Below are 26856 nucleotides of genomic sequence, written 5' to 3' on the forward strand. Positions count from 1 at the left end.
TTTCGACATCGGATACGTTAAACTATTTTTTCGTACATAAATCAGTTATCCGAAATATCAGTTATCCGGACAATCCCAGTCCCCAATTGATTCGGAAAATCGACGCTCTACTGTATTCTCCAAAACTAAATATAGTACCCTGACAGTTAAAAGGGTGACCAATAACAGATATTTTTCTGCAAATGATTTTTTCATATTTCTGCAGATGAATTATTGATTTCCAGAGAATGAAATTATATTTTTTTCAACGTGAAAAAAATCTAACTGAATTAAATTTCTACGAAAGTGTTTTAAACAATAAAACTATACTAAAAAAATCCAGCAACAAGTTGTATAAATTCTCGGAAACATTTAAAAATGCATGTAGCGCCATCTGTTATGAGATTTTATTAAAGATTTAAAAAAATATTATTAGAGAGTTTGCGGCCGAAGTTTTCATCTCTAAAACGTGAATGTCAAACGTCGAGCGCCGCCATCTTGTAATCGTAGAAGTTTGACAATGGCGTTTGGAACGTCGAGCATGACCAGTAGAAGTTCGGCTTAAACGTCTGCGGAGCTTGACATAAAAAATGGTAAAAATGACAAAACTAACTTTGAATTATAAATGTATACGGTAATAAATAGAAAGTTTTATAAATTAAAAAACAAATAAATGTCGAAGTACATTAAGATCACATTTAATAAATAATTTAATATTTATATACTTCTAAATAAATATTATTTCTAAATTGGATATTTTTCATGTTTTTACTTTTCCGGCTGTTGCATATAACAGGAAAAGTATGGCGATTGGTTTAAAAATAACCTTCCTAATATTTTTACATTTTTGGACTTAGGGAACGTTGAAACATCGAGAAATGAAAAAGTATTCGGAGATGTATGGATGTCAGTGTGTGTGGGAGCAGGATTTTGTTCATCCATTTGAAGCTTAATAATTCCTGTACCTTTTGTGAAAATTTCTGAAATTTTGTAGGGAGGTTTGTATGTTAGGGGATTGATGCTATTAAATTTTTATAGTTAAAGATCGAGGGAATGGAGAGATAAAGAGAATCACGTATCATATCTCGAGTGGAGTCGGACTCAATGAAGATTTTATTTGTTGTTGGGCTGTTATTTGAAAAAATTGTAGACCTATAAATTTCCACTGTCGTCCGTCTATCTGCCTGTCATTCCTTAATCTCGAGAACAGAGTTAGCTAGTTGAAAGTTGAGACCACATATGGAAACCTTAGGGGCAGAAAGACCCGATTAACTATATACGAACTTCTGGTAGAGGCCTAAAGTCATGTGATTTCAATTTAAATATTTCCCTCCGAAAGGTGTTAGATGACCGGCGTAATGCTATTGTTAAAGGAAATTAGTAGTGGCCAAGCCACTACTTATTTGAGATGAAGAGCACATGTTTTAAATAAATAAATTAAAAATATGATTAAAAATTGCAACCCGACATTGTGACGATGTCATAAAAAATAATTGCTCGTTTAAAATAAAACTCATCTCTTCTCTCAAAATTAAGCTTTTCGCTATTTTATGATAATTAATAATAGAACAATACCAATGTGTTTTGCCTGCTCTCACGACATACTTTTGTTAAGGGAAGTAATAGCTTATATGAATTCGTATGGGGATGATAATCGGAATGCAACTTGAGAAATTAGTTTTAGAAATTTACAAACGTATTACGCTGTTGATGTAGAAGATGCCGTGAAAGGACAAACCTACTTCTATAGTTTTATGATAAGCTATTATAAATACAAATATATAAAAATTCTATAGGCACTTCGTATCATTTGCAGAAAAAAAATTGGATTAAATAATTTCTGGATTAAAATCGTCTGTTTCTTTCCAGTGTTATTCACCAATGCTTAAATAATCATCATTTTAATAAAAATACGTCATAATTTTAACCCAAAACACAGAAAAATGCCCCAAACCAGCCCTTCTTCGGCTTGGCTGAACCCATGATTGGCGCAAAAAAATAGCCCTCATAGTAACCACGGGACGGGAAAAGTCAATAAAGAAATAAAATAAAAAAATACAAATTTTAAATAATTCCGTAGAAAAGAGTAAATNACCACGGGACGGGAAAAGTCAATAAAGAAATAAAATAAAAAAATACAAATTTTAAATTTAAATTTGGAATTTTATTTCAATATATTCGTTTTTAATTGTTTTAAGAATATTTAATTATAAAAAAATCAATAATCATATTAAAATAATTAATGCATATATGAAATATATAATATATAGTATAGAGTGTTTTGAGGAATTGTTATAAGAAAATTTGTTAAATATTACGTTTTACAAATACAGTTTTTGAATTAACGAGAAGTAATGAGATAATCTATAGAACTGTTTTCTAACATTCAAAATCACGACCCTGTGAAGGTGTTGATCTACTAACTGTATTTTATTTTTATGAAGAGCAGGTGACGTTTTCTCTATAGGCAAAATTTCATTGACAAAGGCCCATTCGTATAGGAAATGTTATCACATGACTTGTAATAACTGCTCTAATCATGTGATTATTAGATTCTCTTGATGTAAAATTTATTTCTGTTTCATTCATTTATTTATTTTTGGTGAGCGGAACTATTGTATTAATTTTGTACAATAAATTATATTTGTTTGTAATTTCTTCATATATTACCAATAAACCCCTCACATAAATATTTACTGATGCATATCTAATGATTTTCGATTGCTCATAACTCCTGTATGAATAGGCCTTTGCCAATGAAATTTTGCATATTGGGAAACAATGCTTCCTCTTTATAAAAATAAAATGCAATTAATGGATTAGGGCTCGTGCACTGGGCCATGATTTTCATTATAAACTGCCAATTGCGGAAATATAATAAGAATGTATTTGGCTGTACTGGTAAGAATGGATCGATATGAATACGAAAATATTATTGTAGATGCTATTCGTCCACTCTGAAAAAATCCGTATGTGCTGTACAGTATTAGCATGCAACAAATATTCGTATTTAATATTTTTGAGTATAATTACAGTTTATTTACCGTATTTAAAACCGAAAATATTGAACTTTTAGAAAAATGTTTCGTATAACATTTTATTTTGTAATTTAACTTATGTAACCGCCGTAACAAATCTAATGTTTACCTGTAAGAAAGTTTTTATACTTATAGGCCAATCATTACGAGGTTGACTATGTCCGTAATTTGTCAACTTAGCTGTAGTTAATCAATGTTGACAAGAAATAAGAAACTAAAGTAAATTCTACAATATTTCAAGAAATAAAAGAAAATATTCTTTTGACAACATAATATTATAACTGCAATATATCTATTTAACATATCAGCTGTATATCTTCGTTTTCCCGTATAAATCATTCGGTAAAATACAATCCATATTAAAATGTATCTATTCTTAATTACTATTACTTTCCCTGAAAGTCTGGTTATTCTGTTTTCTTTTGTTTTCGGTCAGGTCTAATATAAGAATTATAGAATAAATAACTGAATAAAAATAGATACGATATATACATTACAAACATGAATTCGAGGTTGTCTTTAGAAGTATCACATTTGTAACCATTGATGAGCAGCCAATACACCCAAAACGAGAGCAAGACTCCAAATAACATTTGCAATGTCTGCATAGCTGTAATGAACATGGCAATTTTAACAGAAATATTTACGCCAGTAGATTTTATAGTGAAATATGTGTACATAAAAGCGTGAACTACAATATTTGTATAACCTAAGAAGGTTCCAAAAGAGCCTTCTCTGTATGATGTATAGCATATTGCGATTAGAGTAGTCACGTGATGATACCAATGCAAATACATTAGATTTCTTTTTCTCAATATTATCAATAAAGTATCTCCGAATTCCCAAATCTTCGAAAACAAAAAAAGCGTTCCCCAAAATATAGTCTGAGGACTTTGTTCTGTTAAAGTTTTATCACAAACAACGTGATAAAAGGAATAACGTGTAAAGTTATAATATAATACAGGAATGCCCCTTAATGTTCCACATATGCTGAATAATGCAAGAAATCCATTCCAAATTATGGATGTACGTCTGAGATCGTAGGCGGGTCTGCACTTCATGTATTCTCTTAGGAAATAAACAGTCAACAAATATATGAACGATACATAAATGGAGTAATGCCAGTATCTTTGAAAGAATCTTCTTACATCTTCGGAATTGACGATGGTTTCAAAATTATAGTGAACTAAAAGACATTCAGTCATGTTAGATGGCTTCATGACAGAAAGAATTTGCTGAAAAATAATATGTAAACTTAAAAAATTATATTAATATAATATAATATATACATATTTGTGTATATATATGTTTATATATAGCTTAATATGTGTACGTTACACAACAGTTTATACAATATCGATAATATTAATATTTCCTTAAAATGTACTATAAGGAAATATAGGAAGGAAAATTTAACATGAAAACAATTCAATAAAATATATATAAAATATTATAGTTTAAGGACGCAATATTTATAAGATATCACATTTTTTCTATATTTTTGAAATTTAAATAACTTGTCAATTGTAAGTGATATAAAAAAATTTTTCTCGTTGTTAAAAAAAATTAACTTATACTTTTGTCAGTAAGATTTTTAAAATTACGAAAAAGAAATTAGAGCGCATAGTCTTTCAGTAAGTTTTTTCTTATTAATCATTATCTCTATAACTGTTATTCTTTTTTATATTATCCTTCTGAAATCATGTTATTAATTAAAATATTTTTAAAAAGAGATGTTTAAGACGTCTCTATAATTTAAACTTTGCTACAGTTTGAATATTTTTTTGTAAATTTGAATAAATCATAGAACAAGATTACGGAAAATGCCAAATAGTAATTTTGCTCTAAAATTTATTAAATCTAATTATATAATCTAAGTGCAGCAAATTTTAAATAGTTTATACACTATAATAGCGCTACAATTTTTAAAATTTTACGTTCAAGTAAAATGTAACACTATTATGTTAAAACATTATATTCTATACACAAGAGATATTATTTTATTATTATTATTATTATATACCTTTTTACTAATTTACTTTTTTTTTCTTTTGTCTGTCTAGATCAGAGATCGCAAACTGGCGGCTCGTGGGCCGAATACGGCCCATTAAAGATTCATTTCCGACTCATGGCCTTGATGATTTCTAAAAATCAATGTTTATAACATACTGTGGGGATTAAAGCATAAAAAAATTCAAAAGTCTACGAGGTCGTAAAGGCCTGGCAACAAAAGGACATTTGTTAGATGCTTTTTTAAAATTACAATATGTTTTGGTTTACCGAATAATATTGAATACGGCCAGCATCTGATATACATCTATTTGACTGGCTCTTCGCTATATTTGAGTTTTCGACCCCTGACTCTCGATAATATTTTATAATTCAATTATCATTTACTTCCCAATTTCCGATATAGTTCAAACTTTTCATTCACATGCATTTCTCATGACACATTTTTTTTTTAAAGTTTGTAAACAATTTTAGCAAAATTTAGTGAAACTTCACAGAGAATAATACACGTTAAATTAAATCGTAAAACAAGAAGAATTTGATAATTCAGTGTTACATATATAAAACTGAAAAGTAGAACAAAAAATATTCTAAAAAATTTTAAAGAAAACTTTTATTTAGATAAATGCACTAAATAAAGTAAATTTTTTTTCAGTTTTCACGGCATTCTTGGAATTATGCGACCAAAAATAAAAGTGGGAGCGTTCACGTGTAAAAATATTCTTAGTTATACTTTCTATCAATTTTTATGGTTTCCTATGAGCGCCCACACTTTATTTGGTCGCATAATAATAAGAATATTGTGAAAGCTGAAGAAGATTTGCGTTTTATATAAAGTTTCCACTTTTATCTATTACTATACGAAAACTTCTGTTTTAATAAAAATGAAGAAAATATTTTCTCACCATCGTAGGATTAGGCATAGACAACTACTGTATGTTATGTACGGTACGTATATAATTTAACCAATAATTCTGCTACGAAACTTTCATTATTATTATCACCACGAAATTGATATAGTTTAAGAATTAAGACATAAAATATGATAACAAAATAAACTAAATGTAATTTTTAATTTTTAAATTAAATTTAATCAAAATGCATTTTTTAAAATTTAAATTTTTTTTATATTTTCTGTTTGATGTAGATATATGTTGATTAAAATTTGGGACCAGTATTCGATAATACATAACATACACAAGCATTGCTCTAATTATGAATGACATGTTCTTGTTTGTTACTTCTTAACCGTCTTTAATTACTCTGGTAAATACAAATAATTAACAAAATTAAAAAAGCAACATGTAGTATTGCCCTTATTTACTGTTGAATAAGCGTTTACCTATCAATAGTTTCATTGTCTGATTCAGAATCCACACACAAGTGTAAATGAAGTAGATGGGAGAGAATCTGGTAATAAAAGAACTGAGTCTCTCCACTTATTAAAATATATTCTTTCAAATTGATTATAAAGTTAGTAAGATTTTTGATTAAAAAAACTATAATATGCTAGACAATCCAAGGATCCATTGGATGCATTAGTTAGCATCAATAATGCTGTACGTTTTGCAAATGACTATGATAAATTTTTTATATTGTACTGAAACGTACAGATATTTAATTGTAAAATAAAATTTCTTAATTGGACATTGTATACTATGCAAAATAAGTTTTAAACAAGGAGAGACATTAGTTTTTTCCCCATCATTAATTGTATTGCGATGCAATCGTTAATGAAACTTTTGTTAAATTAATGATGAGGAATAATTTACTTAATTATAAAAATAAATCGATGTAAATAAATTTAAAAGTTATAAATCTTAAATAAAAAATTAATAAATAAAAGTGCTTTTTAATTAATTTTTAAAGATAAGTGTTTTTTTAATTAATTTTTAAAGATTGGGATGACTTCTGTAAAATTTTATTTAATTTGGTTGTTTTTAATGGACGAATTAGCCCTACAACGATGTAAATGTGTCCCTTCCCGACAGACTGTTTTTACAATTTAAAATTTAAGTTTAGTAATTGTGGAGTTATATTTTCCCTGTCGATAAGCTTTCTCGGGAACTACCATAATAACATTTACATGTTAGTAAAACATGAAATTGAATCTGACACATCATGATTAAAAGTGTAAAAATAACTAACTGAAAAAAATACATTAGATTTTTTTATTTTCCGGATATTATGTTTATAACACGGAAAAGTATTGGAACCATGTCAAATTTGACTCGGTTAGTTTGCAAATCTTGACGTTTTGAGAACCCTAAATCGAAAAAAAAATAATCCTCAGAAAATAAAATATAAAAAAATAGTATACAAAGAGACTTGATACTATTAAATTTTGTTGATTAAAGATTGAAGAGTTAGGGAGATAGAGGAGGGTCATATGTCATAACTCGAATGGGATCGGACGTAATGAAAATTTTCCTCGTTACTTGCATTAACATTTTTTTAAACTCATCTCTACGCTCAAAAGTAAGCCTTTTTGTCTTTTTATATTTATTATTAACAGCTCGTAACAGATGGTGCCATACACAACTTTTAACTTTGTGTTAATGTCTTAGTGTTTCTTCAATATAAAAAAACATCCAGCAACGAGTTGCATAACTTTCCCTTCACCGAATTTTAAAAAAATATTTTAAATTAAGATGCGTTGAACAAAGTTTAAACTTTTCTAATAATACATAATATGGTAAATTTTACACTCTGTTTTGTATATTTATTTTTTATTATTTTATACTGAAGTATTTGAATGATAAATAAAACTTTTTCGGGATTTTAGAAGTTTAAATTTCACTGAAATTCGATAATTATGAAAACATCTCGTTGTTTATTAATAAATAAAACAATGGAATAATTGTTTCATTTAAGAGTTGTAATGATAGGCTTCCTTGAATGGCGTTATATTTAAAAAATATATTTTCCACTATGTCCCGATGATTAAGAAATCAAAATTGCACAAATTAAACTGTGTAATTTGTAAATTATGCCTGTCGTCTTGCTTAAAACTAAATATAAAATCAGTTGGCTGATGAGATAAAGTCACGATGAGCTTGCGAATCTGCCAAAACCGATAAACTGATGCTTTTAGGTTAAAAAGCGGAGAGAGTTAAAAGTTATCTAAATAGAAATATTGAAATTTGAAAATTGACGAAAAGCAGCTACAGGTTTGCACGTATAAAATCTGAACTAAAAATACTTGTGAAAAATCTCTTATTAGTATTGACAGAACGTCAATTGCATGACTGTAAAAGTCTTCAAAAAGGACCTGAGTTAATTGAAATTTGGAGACTTGATATTTATATCTTAACATATATATATATATATATATTAAGAGATAAATTCAAATAAAAAGCATTCGTACAGTACATGTAATTAAAATATACTGTTTCTTTAATTAATTAAAAAATAAAAATAAATGCATTTTAAGAATAAATAAAAAATATGTAATAAATTTAAAGTAATACCTGAATAAAAATGTTTCAAACTTTATATAAGAATAACGATCCTTTTACTACGTTCAACAATTGACGATGAAGAAATAAATTTTGATATCCTTCAATAATTCTTTTATTACTGACGAGGTAAAAATTCAGTTATATTTCGTCGAAGCCTATATACGTAAATTTCAATAGAAATAGAATAGACCAATAAAGTACTGTATAGTCTGTTTCAAAAGCATTATTTTCTTTTCAGTAATACTTCCGTTAATTTAATGATATAAATGATATGCAGTGCTTTGATTGATTAATTAAAGAATGCAATTGGTGTTCATTCTTTAACGTGGAAGCGAGGACATAAATCATATTTTTTATCCATAATCTACACATTCTTTATTTAATTTCTTACATAATTGTAGTCATTTTTATATTTAAATTTTTTTAGTTGTAGTTTAAGATTAGTAAAAATAACTTCGAATCGAAATTTATAAATATCATTAAAAGTTAGTTTATAGACTTCATTCATAAAACACTTATTATTGATAGATAAATGTTTCATTAATTTTATCTATTCTTTAACTATAATACTTAATTTCTTATTAATTTTAAATATAGAAATATATTTTATAACAATGTCTTTGACCATTTCTACGTTTTTATACTATTTTATTTGATTAAGTTAAGGCAAATGACTTTTAAAATAAAAGAATACAAATTGTTAATTCAATACTTAAATTATTAATAGATATAAGTTTTAAAAGTGAATTTATTAGCCAAATAAACTAAAAATAATCCTACTAATGGATCACATATTACAAAATAATAATATATTATTTTATAATTTGCTGGGATTTTTTATTTTTATTTTTGGCTCTCCGTTCTGTGGGCACTCAGAACGTCTTTTTGCATATCCAGTGTGAGTTCAGCTGGGTCTACAATAAGGGACAGAGTGTTGGGGGACCCGTCTGTCCCGGGATTTATTTATCCGGAACAGGTGGAGTCATCGAGAGAGATGAAGCTATTTTTCCGAATTGGGAGAAAACTTGTGTTTTTAGTGGCTTCCTACTACCGATGGTACTTTCTTTTTAACTCTTTTCACCCTGTGGGTACTAAGAGGGCCAGTTTTAGCAAGCCCATTATGGTTTCGGGTTGTGAGGGATGGGTTGTTGATACTTTTTCCGGGTGTTCTAACTCTTTTTGTCATATAAGACAAACAAATACGAGATTCTTAGATATCATCAACGAAGTGTTTTGACTCTTCTTACTTCATAATTTAACTAATTTTGAACTATTTCCCATTAATAACCATTTGTTTGGATTTATTCTTAAAACTTATTCAAAACAACGTTAAAGATTGTTCATTTGTACGGTTATTTGAACTTCTTTATCTATCGGATCAGAGGTCAACGGAAAGGCCAGGTGATGAGAAAGAAAGTGGGATTTTTCCACTTCACAAATTAACTGCGTATTAATTTTTAATTGCTTTAATTTAACTAATTAATCGTCCCAGAATCTCACACTTGAATTTTTATGATTTAAACGTTATTTTAGGTTCAACGCAAGATGACAAATACGGCCTTTACATAAACGTGAATATAAAGTTATAAAACAATACATTGCTTTAAACATTTAATTTTAAACTTTATTTCCAGTTTATTCTTTTTAATTTTCATAAGATTATATAACTATAATAACATCTGAAACCATATTAAAACAATACATTCATATATATAAGATATAAAATAACTTACATTAGTTGTTCATTGAAATAACATAAATTAATAGAATAATTACAATAAACGTAAACTGAAAATAATTATTAACACGGCTTCCCACACAAAAAGAGTTTTCTTATCAAAAATTAAAAGAGGGCAAATTTTATATTTTTGCTCTATAGGCCTTCAAAAGTCGTACCACGAAAAATTCTGTTTTTTGCAAAAAATGTTTCTTGGAAATTAACGAATTTAATTGTATTAACCAACTTGTAAAGCATATTTTTAGCAGCTATCATAACATTATAAACTTTCGAGTTTTGAGAGAACAAAGATTTTTTTACATTCGGTCGATTATCTCCTTAGAATGTCGATTTAATTGTAGTGACTATTTAGAAGGAATAGCAAAAATAAATTCTGATCATTATAAACATATTTTATAATATAAGTTTAAATAAACTGTTCCTTGAAAATGACCTAATACTGTTATTGCAATATGGTATAACCTATTTCAATTCAATTCGATATATCAGGTGAAAGTATTTATTCTTATATCACTTCTAATCTTCTGTTTATTCTGATTTCTTTTCTTTTCGATTATTTCTTATGTAAGAATTATAGAATAAATAACTGAATAAAAATAGATACGATACATACATTACAAACATGAATTCGAGGTTGTCTTTAGAAGTATCACATTTGTAACCATTGATGAGCAGCCAATAGACCCAAAACGAGAGCAAGACTCCAAATAACATCTGCAATGTTTGTATAGCTGTAATAAACATGGAGATTTTAACAGGAATCTTTACATTCAAATACTTTAAAGCGAAATAAGAATACATAAATGAATGAACTACGATATTCATAAATCCAAAGCAAATTCCAAAAGAACCCTCTTTAGATCTGGTATACCATATTGCAATTAGAGTAGCCACGTGATGATACCAATGCAAAAACATCAGTTTCCTTTTTCTTAACACTATCAACAAGGTATCTCCCAATTCCCAAACTTTTGAAAGTGAAAAAAGCATAATCCAGAATATAGTTTCGGGTCTCAGTTCTATTAGAGATTTATCGCAGACTATTTGATAGAAGGAGTAACGTGTGACATAATAATAAACTGCGGGCAAGCATCTTAACACAGAAATTATACTATAAATTGCAAGAAATCCGTTCCAAATTATAGATGTACGTCTGAGATCGTAGGCGGGTCTAAACTTCATGTACTCTCTTAGTAAACAGACAGTCGACAGATATATGAATGATACGTAGATGGAATAATGCCAGTATCTTTTGAAAAATGTTTTCATGTCTTCGTTATTGATAATAGCTTCAAAGCCATAATTACTTAAATGGGATTCAGTTAAATTAAACGACTTCATTTCGGGACGAATAAGCTGAAAAATGTTAAATATATTTAAAAAAGTGAATATATATGCATATATAACTGTAAATAAACGTTTATATATATTTATCTGCATTTAGGCTATATATATTTACAGTAAAACCTCGAGTTTCGAACATAATTTGTTCCTAAAACCGATTTGTTCTAAACCCGAAACAAATTTCCCCATAGGAAACAGTATAAAATGAATTAACCATTTCCGACCTCGAAACAAAACCTTTTACCTTTTTATCTGTATTTCATACATAAAAATGCCTGTGAAAGTATTATAATATTATATAAATATTATTTTAACTATATCTATATTTATTCTATATAAATATATAAAAGCCAAATGTTCTTTCACCGCCAACCGAAACCGAAACTAACACGTTAAAAAAGTGCTCTAAATAGAGACTTAAATCTGTGTGGATGAAATATAACCGAATCAATGAAGACAGACAACAAGTATTTCATGCACACTTTCGAAATATTATGTTTTAATTGATTTGATTTCAATTATAATTATAATTAATTAATTAATTAATTTTATTTATTTATTTTTTGTTTTCTGAAACCGTGTTTTAGTATTTATTGACTGTTGAACACAAGATTGTGTTATTAATTAAATACTTGGCTTTTTTCCATCTTTATTTAGTTGATAAGGGTACTTCTACACGTTTCGGGCACTTAGCAGCGACGAATCGTTCCATTGTGATGTATCGTCTGTAATGAACTTCATGCCATCAACTAAAGAACCAGAAAACGAAGACGCTGAATGTATCTTCTGTAACGGAAAATTCTCCGAAGATGAACGAGGGAGAATTTGGATTCAATGCTTCAGCTGTTCTCTGTGGGCTCACCTTGATTGTACCGGGGCAGAGATAGAAAATTATATCTTTTGTAAATAGACTCGAAGCAGGAATGACATGCACATAATCTTAAAAATATGGTTTTTATAGTTAAAAATAACTGTTTTATGAAATCTAATTAGTTTTTCAATGGTTTAAACCACCTATTCCATATTATCCTTCATTTGTGACTTTTTTTAAATAATTTTTTTTTATTACAACAAAATAAATAGTACTTTTTTTACAAGTGACAGTTTATTACAATTAGTTATAGTATGTACTCATGATGATTTTGGGATTTTTATTCAAAAACCAGTAAAGTTATTTTTAGAAATGTAAATAGTATTCCATAATACCTCCTCTCCTCTACTGTATATGAGCTTCAATAAATAAATAAATAAATAAATAAATAAAATAAATTTTATCAAACGATGAGATCATCCGATTAATTGTATCGTGTACAATATTTTATACCCCTAAGTAAAATACAGTAGGTCTACGGTAAAATAAATTTTGCTTTACCACAGTTAAACTTCGCCGCTAATTGCCGTTGTGATAAACCATTTTCACTTTCTCTGATAATTTTAACACCATCTTCTAACGACAGCACTTTGCATTTCTTTCGTTTTTCTGACATTATTGAAATGAATTTCTTTTGTTGCTAGACTAATTTATTAACACCTTCACCTAATTTCAAGGGTGGGAGAAGTGCCCTGGGTGGGTTCGAACAAGAGTTTAGACCAGATATATTCACGGAAGTGGTCGCTTATTACAGGTGTCGTATGTTATTCGGACCAAAAATCGATGCCCGCGGTCGCGTTATACAGGTGGTCATTTAATACGGGTAACTTATACGAAGACTCTATGTATAAACTATTCCGTGCCAGAAATTTTTGTTCGTTTTGACAGGTGCCCTTCGAATGCAGGTGGTCGCCTAAGCAGTTTTCACTGTGTAACGCATTTTCAAGGGAAATCCTTTTCCATAGATTCTTGAAAACGAAAGAAAATAGAGCCAGTTTTTGCGTTAGAATCCTATTTAATTCTTCTATTAACCTATGGTTTAGAGTTTTGAAACTTCAATTCGTTACTTTCCTATAAATTTTTAAAATTGAAAAGTCAAAATTTAACCGATCAAAATAACTTCTCCCAAATTATATTTTATAACAGCCCAGAAAGTAAAACATGGGTTAAAGAGAGATAATTTATTACGAATATAGAATATAAATTATATAAAAAGAAACAACTTACCTGTTTACCTTATGATAACAATTAATAAGCAACAATTATCCCGTGACAAAGGAGAATGCAAATGGTGCACTGAGACAAAACAGAAATACAGCCAATTGCTTCATAAAAAAACAGGATCTAGAACAGATAACAAAACAGGAATAACTAACATATAGTCATAGGAAATTCACAGGAAATCAAACACATATATCAATACAGAACGATGATCTGAATATAAGAAAACCACGTTCTTATATTCGTATTTTTAATGATGATTTTAATCAATCTTAAACTTTATTAATAAAAGGGAAAATCTTATTACAGGAGGCATAGTAAAGGTAATATTTAAATTAAATAATGTATATATACATTAATTTTACAAAATAAGTCAACATTATTAAATTAAACAGTTTCTTGATGATAAGTTTTTAAATAATTAGAAAGAAACTGTACATCTTGTATACCTCTACTCTACAAATAGCATTTAAAAAGTTCCAAAATAACATTCAGTAGATATAGCGACTATTTGATCTACTTGCATATTAATTATCGACGTATATATTGATAGTTTATTATATGTACAAAATATATCAAAGATAGGCATAGGTGACAGACATAATTCACATATTTTTTAGATTTGGATATAATTTGATTGAAAAATTCATTGAAAAATTTGTTTCTATTTAACCGAACTTGAGCCAAAAGACTAAAATTTTTATGGAATGGATGGAAACATAAAATTATTTTCACTTGGAAAAGCAAGCAATACAACATAATTATCCTATATGACGAGTAGAAAGTTTCTTTTATAATTCGGAAAGATTAGAATTATTAATCATATTGGTCATTTGAAAAGGATCGTTCGAAACCTTGGTTTCAAACGACCCTTTCCATAATTATTCTTCCTAGATAAATGTGACTGGCGATAAACCATATTTATTCAGTATCTGAGATAAATCATACCTACAATTCCCACAAACCTTACCGTTTTTATTAGATTTTTTCATTAACTAATGATGTAAAAAATAAATAAAACTTGACTGCGAGTTTGCGACAGTCTTCATAAAAACTTTACCGCTCTGATCATAGCAGTATATTATCATATACAAGTCAACCCCCTATAACACTGTTGATAATTCCGTTTTATATGAATTCCATGTTGTACGAGTCACTTAGATTTTATAAATATGTGTGCTAGGCTGTGAACGGCTCACGTATTTATAAAATCTAAGTGACTCGTACAACATGGAATTCATATAAAACAGAATTATCAACAGTGTTATAGGGGGTTGACTGTACATTGAATATAAATTAGAATATACAAAATACATTGTATATCCTAATATATACAAGGTGTTGCAAAATAAGTCTTCTTCCTGGAAATGTGTGATAGAACTCGTCGAAATAAGCAAAAATGTAGAGTAACATATTTGCAAATTCGATATTTACTGAAATATTCGAAGTTAAAGTAATGAAAATGACTTAATTTAGAATCCCAGTGTTGTCAGTTTAGAGGGAAAAAATATTAATATAACTGCAATGACAAGCTTTTCGTAATTGCTTTTTAGTCTATCCTTCCAAAGAATCTTTGCGAAAGTTCAAAATTAATTATTTTAGAAAACCTTTTTTATATTGATTGCTACATTACAGTTTAAAACTATTAAATCTTATTCAATAAATGACAAGCCATAATCACGCGCGATCACTTTACTCCGACACTACCAGCTTCCATTTTCAGTCGTAGGTCAACAGTTTATACTGTACTGTACTGTACGTCTGTAAGGCAGCCTGTTCTAGCATCGTTTGACAAAATTTTAACCTGGAATATTTCGGTAACTATCGCGAATTTGCAAATATGTTACTTTACATTTTTTGCTTATCTCGACAAGTTCTATCACCCATTTTCAAGAATAACACTACCCTGTATAAATATATAAAAAGTTTCTTTTGAATTACTTATAATTTTTCGACAAATTTCATACTCCAAATCGAAATTGATAGCCTGTAATACTGAATGCAAAATCACTGAATTAAAATGGTAAACTGCGTTTTTGATGATTTGTGGTTTCATTTTAGATTCTAATTTAATCAAACTGTTTGGCTGTTTAGGCTATTGAATTAATAACTTCACGTCCCACAGTAATACCACTGTATGGATAAAAAATTCTTTCAAAGTTTAATATAAAAAATTGAACAAATTAAGGTTAAAGAGGATCTTGAGGGGCTTTAATTTTCAATTAAGATTAAAGAAGAGTTAGGCTTTTAAGATTATCTCGAAGTAATCCGTTTTTATTAAAAAGTGCGGATATTGTGTTATGCTGTGTCTAATTACGACCAGAAACGTTTCCAATAGTGACTCGATTGTCTGAATTAATTAACAACCAGTTTTCTATTGTAATAATTTCTCTTTCAATTTTAAAATTGGGACGGAATCGTATATTTATTTGAGTCCATAAAAAATGCAAACACTTTATGACATTTACGAGACAATTTAAATTGAACAAATATTTAAATAATAAAAAAAACAAATTTTAACTCAATACGAATTTCAGGTAAAAAAGTAAACTGAGTTTTGGCTTTTAAATTATTTTATTCAATCGATCTACTGAAAATTTGAACAATCTTTGATGTAGATACTTTTTATTTTTCTCACAATATTCTGCTTTTTGACTGTATCTAGCGCTGTTGGTCGACCAGGTAATGGTTTTTTGGCATTGGGCGCTTTCTTTTGACATATTTTAGACACATTATCTACACTGACACCAATATATGAGGAAATTTTTCTGACTGATAACCCTTGTTTAACGAGAGCAATATCTCGCTTCTGTTGCACAGAAAGTGGTCTCATGATTAATTATAGTTGGAAACAATTATTGTGCGTTAAATTGATAACTATTTAGATGAAAAAAACGATTTAAAATAGTTTTTTACCTTTTGAAAATGATATCGTTGAACAGCATTAAAAACGTTCAAATCCCAGTTCATTGAAATTAAATATTTTGTTTAACCACGAGTGATTTTTTAATGTTCCAACCCGTGAAAATATTGCTTAGATTATGCAGATTTTAATGCATGTTAAAATTTATATATTTCAATTCTTATTCAGATTTTATAGCTTAAAAAGTAAAAAACTAAAATTATGTGAACATTTTTTTGAGTCACTGTAAGTGTAATCCATATATATATATAAATGTTTTAAACCTATATTTTAACGTACTGTACATTTAACTCCACTTACGAGAAATTTTTCAATTTCTTTTTTACAGTACAAAAATACATATTTATATATAAAATACACACACACACACACTGCATTAACTGTTAAATTTGCAGCAATACCTGTTAACAAGTACGAAATTAAAAAATATTCTTTACAGCACACTAGATACTAATAATTTCATTAAAAAATTCTTTCAAAGTTTAATATAAAAAATTGAACAAATTAAGGTTAAAGAGGATCTTGAGGGGCTTTAATTTTCAATTAAGATTAAAGAAGAGTTAGGCTTTTAAGATTATCTCGAAGTAATCCGTTTTTATTAAAAAGTGCGGATATTGTGTTATGCTGTGTCTAATTACGACCAGAAACGTTTCCAATAGTGACTCGATTGTCTGAATTAATTAACAACCAGTTTTCTATTGTAATAATTTCTCTTTCAATTTTAAAATTGGGACGGAATCGTATATTTATTTGAGTCCATAAAAAATGCAAACACTTTATGACATTTACGAGACAATTTAAATTGAACAAATATTTAAATAATAAAAAAAACAAATTTTAACTCAATACGAATTTCAGGTAAAAAAGTAAACTGAGTTTTGGCTTTTAAATTATTTTATTCAATCGATCTACTGAAAATTTGAACAATCTTTGATGTAGATACTTTTTATTTTTCTCACAATATTCTGCTTTTTGACTGTATCTAGCGCTGTTGGTCGACCAGGTAATGGTTTTTTGGCATTGGGCGCTTTCTTTTGACATATTTTAGACACATTATCTACACTGACACCAATATATGAGGAAATTTTTCTGACTGATAACCCTTGTTTAACGAGAGCAATATCTCGCTTCTGTTGCACAGAAAGTGGTCTCATGATTAATTATAGTTGGAAACAATTATTGTGCGTTAAATTGATAACTATTTAGATGAAAAAAACGATTTAAAATAGTTTTTTACCTTTTGAAAATGATATCGTTGAACAGCATTAAAAACGTTCAAATCCCAGTTCATTGAAATTAAATATTTTGTTTAACCACGAGTGATTTTTTAATGTTCCAACCCGTGAAAATATTGCTTAGATTATGCAGATTTTAATGCATGTTAAAATTTATATATTTCAATTCTTATTCAGATTTTATAGCTTAAAAAGTAAAAAACTAAAATTATGTGAACATTTTTTTGAGTCACTGTAAGTGTAATCCATATATATATATAAATGTTTTAAACCTATATTTTAACGTACTGTACATTTAACTCCACTTACGAGAAATTTTTCAATTTCTTTTTTACAGTACAAAAATACATATTTATATATAAAATGTTGTACAAAACAGCGGTTAACTTCAACATTCCTTCCGCATAACTGCCAGAATTCATATAATTGTTTTCATAAAGTTTCAACAAAGCGTAAGAAAATTTAGCTGATGTTTGTATTCAGAATTTTAAGAAAGTTTAATTAATAATTTCATCTGGTTAAACGTATAATATAAGAAAGTACTGTGTTCTTCTTATATTGTACTATAAAGTTGTATTTAAGATTTTGTTTTTACAATGTAAAATGTAATTTAATAATTATCGCTTTCAACATCAAGCAAAGATAAATATTTTTAATTCGCGAAAAACTTACAAGATTCACGAAAATTCGGAAAACAGAAATTGCGGTCTTACAATGAAATGTATAGTTTAATGTCATAATATCTACGTAACATAACTTTCTTCGAGACCAAAATTGCATAATACTTATTAACATCAACTATGTAACATGAACATTTACCCACTGAGATTAACTAACGAGAGAATTTATTATACTTTACATATTAATCTGAAAGATTAAAGATAAAGTAAAGTATAAACCCGTTTAGAAGAAAATAAAAAAAGTATAGATAGCAGTTTTTCATTTTCTTTTAAGCAAAAAAGTATCCTTTTGACCTAAATATTAATAACTTAAGGCATAATCCAATGTTTACTACAATACTTCCCGTTAATGTCTTGATTTAAATGCAAATAAATTTTCTTTCTCTAAATTAAGGGTAAAATCAATAAAATTTCTATCGATACGCTACAGAAAAATGATCTGATAATCTAAAAGAAAACGTAAGCAATAATTTACAAGTTAATAAGCGTAATCTTTAAGTTCTAAACTTTATTATTAAAAAAAGTGTTTATTTCCTACTATAGGAAGAATATTTCCACAAATCACGTGTGGAAATACAGTACCTGTATTTTCACATGTGATCTGAAATTATCAGATCACATGTTAAAATTCGGTATTTTGAGGAATACCGAATGAATTTTTATCGATACCATCTTTCTGGAGCCAGAAAAATTATAAAATCTTCAATAAATCAGATTTATTTTTAGAAAAATAAATTCGATTTATTCATTGAGATTGATTAATCCAAGATTATTTTAAATATGCTTGTTATTTACGGAAACGCAATTCACACTTCTACAAACTGGCAGAAATAAAATATTACGTATATCGCTAAGCATAGTAAGAAAACATCTTTAATAGTTTGTTTGTCCAAATAATTCAGATAAAACCAAGAGAAATTTTCTTTGATTTTCTTACATATTCCTGGAATAGTGTTTTAACAATACAGGACTAGACTATTAAGAAGTAATGTAATTATTACTTCTTAATAGTCTAGTCCTGTATTGTTAGCTTTAAAAATACCAGTACTGAAACTCTACTAAGGCATTAACTAATTTTATATTTATCAACTAAAAAGTAAATAAATGTATTTATTAATAAAATTAAAGACAAAGTCTACTCAAAAGGAACCACCATTTATTTCTTGTGTTCCAGACTACACATTCACGGCGACAGACCTTCCTTTATAGGCTACGTGCCGCCAGAATTTAAAAAAAGGCCTTTAAAAAACACAAATATATCCAATTAAAATTAAAAACAAATGGACAGACCTTGTCTTTAATTTTATTAATAATAATCTCCATTGGATGAAAAAATTTACAAAATGTATTTATATTTATCCGGTTTTTCTTTTATCCCCTTATTAAATATCCTAAGGCACATTATTACGATATATTTAGTTAATGCCGTAAGAATACGAGATCCACAACGTTACTATTAATATATAACGGATATAACGAAATTTCGATTCAAAATGGCTACTTTAGGTTCTCGTCCAATCAAGTTTCATGATTGTCAGCAAAGCACACGGAATAGGACTAATCCTTTTCCGTGTATAATTTATAAATATTTAGTTATACTCTCGGTGTGATACTAGAAAATAATAATTCATCCTTTGGATTTATCCATTTCAGTTTTCTATAATTTTTTGCCTAATGTTTGTAAAACAAATTTGATTTCTTGATGATTTTATACTTTCTCTAGATCGAGCAGTAAGATTGCGTTCGATAGAAATTATTCTTATTCCTTCGATGTTCGGGAAAATGAGAGATAATTTCCACTATACTTTCTCATAGATTTACGTAGAAATACGATTCATAAATATATATTAAGTTATATTATGCTGGAAAAATATACATTTAATAAATCTCTGAAATTCAGATATATATTTAAATAATATATGTCAAATTTACATATAAGAACAGAAAGTTTTTCTTAATGGTCGTTGTAACTGACGAAAAATGGGATGTTGAACGGTTGACATAATGACATCAATCAAATTATTCGTTTTAATGAGTAAAAATTAAAATTACTGTAATGTAAAATACAGCAAATAGCGTCGATACGTTATTCCTGAATTGAATAAATAAATCGAATTGATACACCACTCTATTTATGCTTCTGTTGACTGGTTCTAAGCGTTTTGAGATAATCCATTCAGAATGGCAGTTTTTCTAGCAGACAATGTTAGATTGCCTACTTTATATATTTAGAATTTTAAGTAGAGGATCCGTTTTTATATAGCGTTTCACTGCTGGCTGCGAGAGGTCAGCTTTATGAACGAGTTTATGGAACTTCCAGATGTCTAATTCATTTTATGTAGCAAAAGTCTAAAAATTAATTCGGTTTAAATTCATTAAATGGTGAATTAACAATGTTTGATGAATATTTTGAGAGGGTAATGAAGTTGGCTGAACCCTAGAATAATACATAATAACTTCAATTTTCGAAGATAAATTATCATATTTTATATTTCCCAAATATAAAAATTTTATTTGTTAATTAGTCAATTTATTTTTAGAAAAATTAAATGGGAACTATAGTTTCATACTACACCTAGATTAATTCATCACTTTTTTGTTCTGCCTCCATTCCAATGATTTTACCATTGTTTTGATTTGAACTCAAGTAAATTGTTTCACTACTTTCCAGGCTATAAAGAAGTTATATTTTTATTAATTAAATATCTGAAATTGATATAAAGATGAGCAACATTTTTGTGCAAAGGATTAGATTGATAGAATAAAATAAAAGGGAGTGTCTCCTGAGAAGACTTTCCATAGGAACTGGCCTCTGTTTGGTGTTTAGATGTTAGATACGCGAAGAAAACCCGAAAAACTACACACGATAGCCCGTTGGCAGACACAAAACTGCTAGCAGCTACGAATATTTAGTGGTTTATCCACTCGGAACTAATGGGTCTCTTGTGTGAAGATTAATAATTACAAATTAATTTTGGACTTAATTAAATAAATTTAAACAATTCTGGAGAAAAGAGCAACTAAGAATAGCATTTAAACTTTCGTTCTGTTTCTATACAGTAGCAGGCTGTAGCTAGAAAAAGTTAGTCAGTCATTAAATTATATATTTTGATTAGATAATTTATGGTAAAGTGTGCCTAACGATTTGGGTTTTGTCTACATTATATATGTGAGTAATTTGTAAATATGTAATTGTTTGGATAAAGTTCATACTGCAATAAATGAGGTCTTCTATTTTCTCGAAATCAATTACTGTTACATTAATTGAAAAAAACTAGTTTTCTATTTGCTATAGAAATTAAGAGAAATTTTTAATAATTGAAGAATAAAACTGTAAAAGGACTTTAGATCACCCTGTTTATATTGTATTTATTTTCTGTAGCATTGACATGGATATTTCTTAAGTAAAAAGGTCATTACTTATAATACTTCGTGAAAGCTTCTAATGAAATTATATTAGAAATTTTTAAAATACTGGTCGATACAAGTTTTTAAGTGATATGACAAAAATCGCCCGAGTTGACATGCTATATTTATTCGATTAAATAAAATAACTATGTGTTCCTATAAAAGCATAAACTATCAACAATATTTGGGTGATATATGAATTACTTTTATTATTTTTCTTTTAACTGAATAAAGTTTTTAAAATGTATATAATTATAATAACTTTTGTAAGATTAAATAAAACAATTCAATTAATAAATAATTTCAAGGAATTATCAGTAATTTATTTTATTAGTACAAAACCATAAATATTTCAATTGCTATTAAGTTATACATGGTATTTATTAGTATTTGTTTCGAAGTATTCACTTTTTTTGATGAATGCTTCAGGAAGTTAGGAAACGTGGTTGACAAAAAACTCGTTGAATCGACATTATCAACACAGGGCACTGGACACCTCGAAGTTTTTAGGGAAACTGTTATCAGGGGTCAGCTCTAGATGTGCATCTGTTGTAATTAACCTGAAAAATGAAGAGAACTTTGCATAAAAATCTGTAAAAGAAGGACGCAACCGAACACTTAGAGTATGTTAGATTAAAATTTTATAGGTTATAATTGTTTATGCTCTCTGGCAATTGAGTTATAATTTTCTAAATATCTTATTATACTACATATATAAATAAGAAGAAACTAGATTTTACATTATTAATATAGGCTTATATAGTAGTTGTAATACCATTTCGATAAGAGCGCATCTTTCTACGTATGTAAGAAAAAACGTTTATTTAAGAACAATAAAAATAGTTAATACCTTAAGTTATAATACCAAGAAAATTGAAACATTGATATAAAAGTTAAGCATTTTAACGTGTAATGTTTAAATTTAGTAATCAACAAATAAAGATTTCCTTGAGCTAGAAATAATAAAAAGTCTGTTAAACGTATGGCAAACAGAGCAATTAATAGTTTTGATAAATGGATTTACCTGTTTAAATATAAATAAATTTTTTATTCAACATATGAAATATATATCTCATTTATTTAACCAGTTCTTAATGTGAACTGAATTTTCTTACTGTAAAATGTATTCGTAATATTCTATTTTTAATAATTGTTTCACAAAAAATTTTTGTTTATTTTTTAATTTCTAGTTTTTTTTAATTCTATGTAAATAAAAAAAAGAATAGAGTAAATATCACTTTAGAAATGTAGGAAATAAACTTACAAAACGTTGTATCTAAGTAAATTGCAGAATTTGGCAAAAAATTTAATTATTAAAAAATGTTTTTTTTCTTCTTCTACCTCATCAACATTTTCTAGTGCTACTGGATGGAGTAATTATCTGAAAATGCATATCTGCCCGGAAAAACGTTCACAAGCTCTATACAAGCTCTATATTGTTAAATTGACTAAAAAATATACGTACAATAAGTACAGTACAAACAAAATGATTAATTTTCTTTGGTTTTTCTTTCTGTTTTATTTTTAAACATGAAGTTACCTTTAATTTAACAATAAACTGAATTTATGACTATTGTTTCAGTTATAGTTTGATATTATTTTTATTTATTTATTTATTTTTACAGATCTTAAATGTCCTAATTATACAAATTTCGACTTATTAAAAAATTTACGTAAAAGAAAATTACAATTTTACTTTTGTATAATTTTGGAAAGAACGTTTCATTTAATTTTTGCAAAAAAATAAAAATTAAATTATAATTAATTTTATTTTAACATTTATCTAAAGCATGGGGGCAAATGGAAGTTCTATACTCGGAAATGAGTTGGTAAAACCTACTCACTTTGTCATCATTGGATGGTTGGATGGCTATTTGATAAATTGTTGTCCGAATTGCAAGATTCTTCCTGACGTCAAGACCTGACACCAGTTAGGATATTTAAAAGGTCGCATCCTAACTCGCGAATCGTAAACAAAGGTTGAGTAGGAGGGTTGATTTGACTGTTGAGTGGGGAGCGCAATGTGTTAGTCGGAATTCCGAGAAAAACAGTTAGGCAGGTTAAAGAGTAACAAAAGTTTAATATATATTCATCCTAGATTACAAGATATTACAAAACACACAACTAACTAATACTCGTAAGCCTGCCGCTTGCGAGGTTTTAGGGAAATCGTTTCTGTTCTATGTTTAAGGAGATAGAGTTCACAAGTATTCTGACAAATTACCAAATATCTCTGCAGAAGTGACATTGTCCTCTATTGCTGGTGAGGTGTATATTACACGACCCAGAATATTGGGCATTTCCGCCTGGATAATGGCAAGTTTAGCCATTGTCTTCAAAGATAATAGCGAGGCTGAAGCCTTGGACGGAGACCACTCTAAATTATGGCGAGATGGGAGAATGGGTTTTATAGTGAAGCCCGCCGGTGTTCGCGTTGAGCTCCATTTATCCTCCTTAGGCCAGGGATATTATTTATTATATTATTTATTTATATTTATTATTAACAACTTATAAACATCCGATCACCTGATCATTTTGATCAGGTGATCGGATGTTTGGAGACTAAGTTGCAGGTGTGAGGTCATAGGTGAGCCGTTGATGACGTTAAGATGTCGTTTAAATAGAGTTGTTAATATTTGATTTGGACCAGTTAACTTCATTCTTTTTACTCATTCAAAGGTTGACTTCCCCTCTTTTAACAATACATTGTTATAATACAGTTGTTGATAACAAGGGTGACATTCAATCCTTTTTCTGTACTATGCTTTCTTAACGATTGCATGAAAAAAATGTTAAAAATTTCCTTAAGTAGAGCAAAATCAGGTTCTCGATATCTCAATTTTTTTTCACAAAATTACATTCGCCTAGTTCAAAAGATGGAATTTTATCATGATTTCAACATGTCTTGTGTGAAAAACACCTTTCTAAAAATTTCTCTTACACTCTTGATAAACAAACAAACCAACAAAAAAGCTGGAAAGACTACTGCTTGACTTTCTGAATGCTCAAACAAAAGGATAAAAAAAAATAGAATAATTTCTAATAATAATGGCTTAAACGTTCATATATACGATTAAAATTTTAAGTCACATGATTTTTTAATTTACAATAAATTGTTAGTAGTACTGATTCGATACATTTGGGGTATATCTTATTTTCAGCATAGGAATTTTTAAAAAATTAAATAATTTCAAATTTATTTAATTTTATCTGTTTTAACTTTGAATTTATTTTAACCCAGGAAAATTTGAAATAGTTTTTAATTTTCATCATTTTTTCCTTTGAATATATTTATTTAACTCAAAAAAATTGAAGGTATATTTTCTAAATTTAACCCAAGAAAAATTGTGGATGTATATTTTAAAGATTTTTATTCTTCTTCTAATTTATTTAATTTTTCTATTACATTATCGAGAAAGTTAGATAAATCGACCCCCCTATAACACTGTTGATAATTCCGTTTTATATGAATTCCATGTTATACGAGTCACTTAGATTTTACAAATACGCGAGCCCTTCACAGCCCGGCACACATATTTGTAAAATCTAAGTGACTCGTATAACATGGAATTCACATAAAACGGAATTATCAACAGTGTTATAGGGGGGTCGACTGGTATTTATCATCTCATTTCTTTCAAATTATAGTAAAATGGTTTAAGTGAAAATTGTGGAAATAGTGAATATATATATGTTATGGATCAAGTAATAATTAATATATATGTTATGGATCAATGTAATTCATCTGCATTATTTATAATGCCCTTATGATGACATTTGGAATTACTTAAACGGTAGAATTTTTTTAATTGTAGTATTTGCATCTATTAAATTTGCAACCAATTTTGCAGCAGCATCGACTATAGCCTTGGCCTCCAGAAATTGCTGACATTTTTCACATTATCTAAACGAAATTTTTGCGCCCAGAAACATCTCCAAAAAAACAAAGTTTTCTTTAAAAACAGTAAATTGGTTTCTGGAATATAATTAATTTAATATGCTATATTTGATACCCAGTTTGTAAAGATTTTTATCTTCGACCGCAACAACGACACCGAAATAGTTTTTCCATCACTGCGGGCTCGATCTATATCTGGTACACGAGTTTTTACTGTATCATCAACATTATTATCATAATGTATTATCAACATCATCATAGAAAATTTGGAATTCAAAGTATCAATCATTTCTTCTGCATGCTTTTTTAAAATTAGAGAAAGCCATTTCTCTTGTTTTAAATACATTTATTTATTTTTTTCTATTTTTGGATCAACTGTTTACATTTTTTCTTTCTTATTCGCCGACTCTGTAACATTAATAACATCCTAGTTTTTGGAAATCAGCATAGTTATATATTTTTCATGTGAAGACGATGAAAATCTTTGAACTTCATCAGTTATATTGTTATGTGAGAGTGCCATATAATGCCACTCTCACATAACAATATAACTGATGGCAAATAATCTTTTATAATGTTTTCTAGGACGGTACCTGATTTATCAGAGTTTGCGCAATTTTAGCTTACTTCGTCGTTAGTTTTAAAAAAAGTCTCTAAATCTTCCTCCTTATTAACGTTGATCAACGTTAATAAGTAGGAAGATCTAGAGACTTTTTTTTAAAACTAACGACGAAGTAAGCCAAAGTTGCGCAAACTCTGAAAGTAAAGAGGAAGATTATACCCAACGGTATAATCTTACTCCTTAGGTATAAAATTCTTTAGTCCAACGTTTAACTTTGTTTCAAACATGGCCTCATAGGAACGGCAGTTTATACCAGTATGATGCACATCAATTTTTCAGAAGTTGTACAAAACGTAATCCTTCTGACAATTTGTTAGTGTTGTTAGACACTAACAAATTGTCGGACACTAACAAGAACTAACCATATTTTCTACGTCTTGATTACATCTTTCTTCTGAATCCTGATTTTGAGTGACTGGGTTTTCCAT

At 28.1% G+C, this 26856-nt stretch overlaps 1 protein-coding gene across 1 annotated transcript; it reads right to left on the minus strand.

Moving 5' to 3' along the window:
• Positions 1-3424: 3424 nt before the first annotated feature.
• On the minus strand, positions 3425-26856 carry LOC111634284. Its single transcript, XM_023379023.1, has 3 exons — positions 26791-26856; positions 10845-11582; positions 3425-4252 (listed from the first exon to the last, which is right to left on the minus strand). The coding sequence occupies exons 1-3, from the start codon at positions 26854-26856 to the stop codon at positions 3425-3427; spliced, it is 1632 nt and encodes a 543-aa protein (XP_023234791.1).

This window comes from Centruroides sculpturatus, unplaced genomic scaffold (genome assembly GCF_000671375.1).
Source record: "Centruroides sculpturatus isolate CEXI.00-Female unplaced genomic scaffold, Cexi_2.0 scaffold828, whole genome shotgun sequence".
Taxonomy (NCBI): domain Eukaryota; kingdom Metazoa; phylum Arthropoda; class Arachnida; order Scorpiones; family Buthidae; genus Centruroides; species Centruroides sculpturatus.

Excerpts from the sequence above, each read along its gene's own strand:
- LOC111634284 (XM_023379023.1), bottom strand. The coding sequence starts at position 26,856 with ATGGAAAACCCAGTCACTCAAAATCAGGATTCAGAAGAAAGATGTAAT. Across the intron at positions 11,583-26,790 it reads ATCAAGACGTAGAAAATATG|CTTATTCGTCCCGAAATGAA; the intron begins GTTAGTTCTTGT and ends AACATTTTTCAG. Across the intron at positions 4,253-10,844 it reads ACAACCTCGAATTCATGTTT|CAAATTCTTTCTGTCATGAA; the intron begins GTAATGTATGTA and ends ATTATTTTTCAG.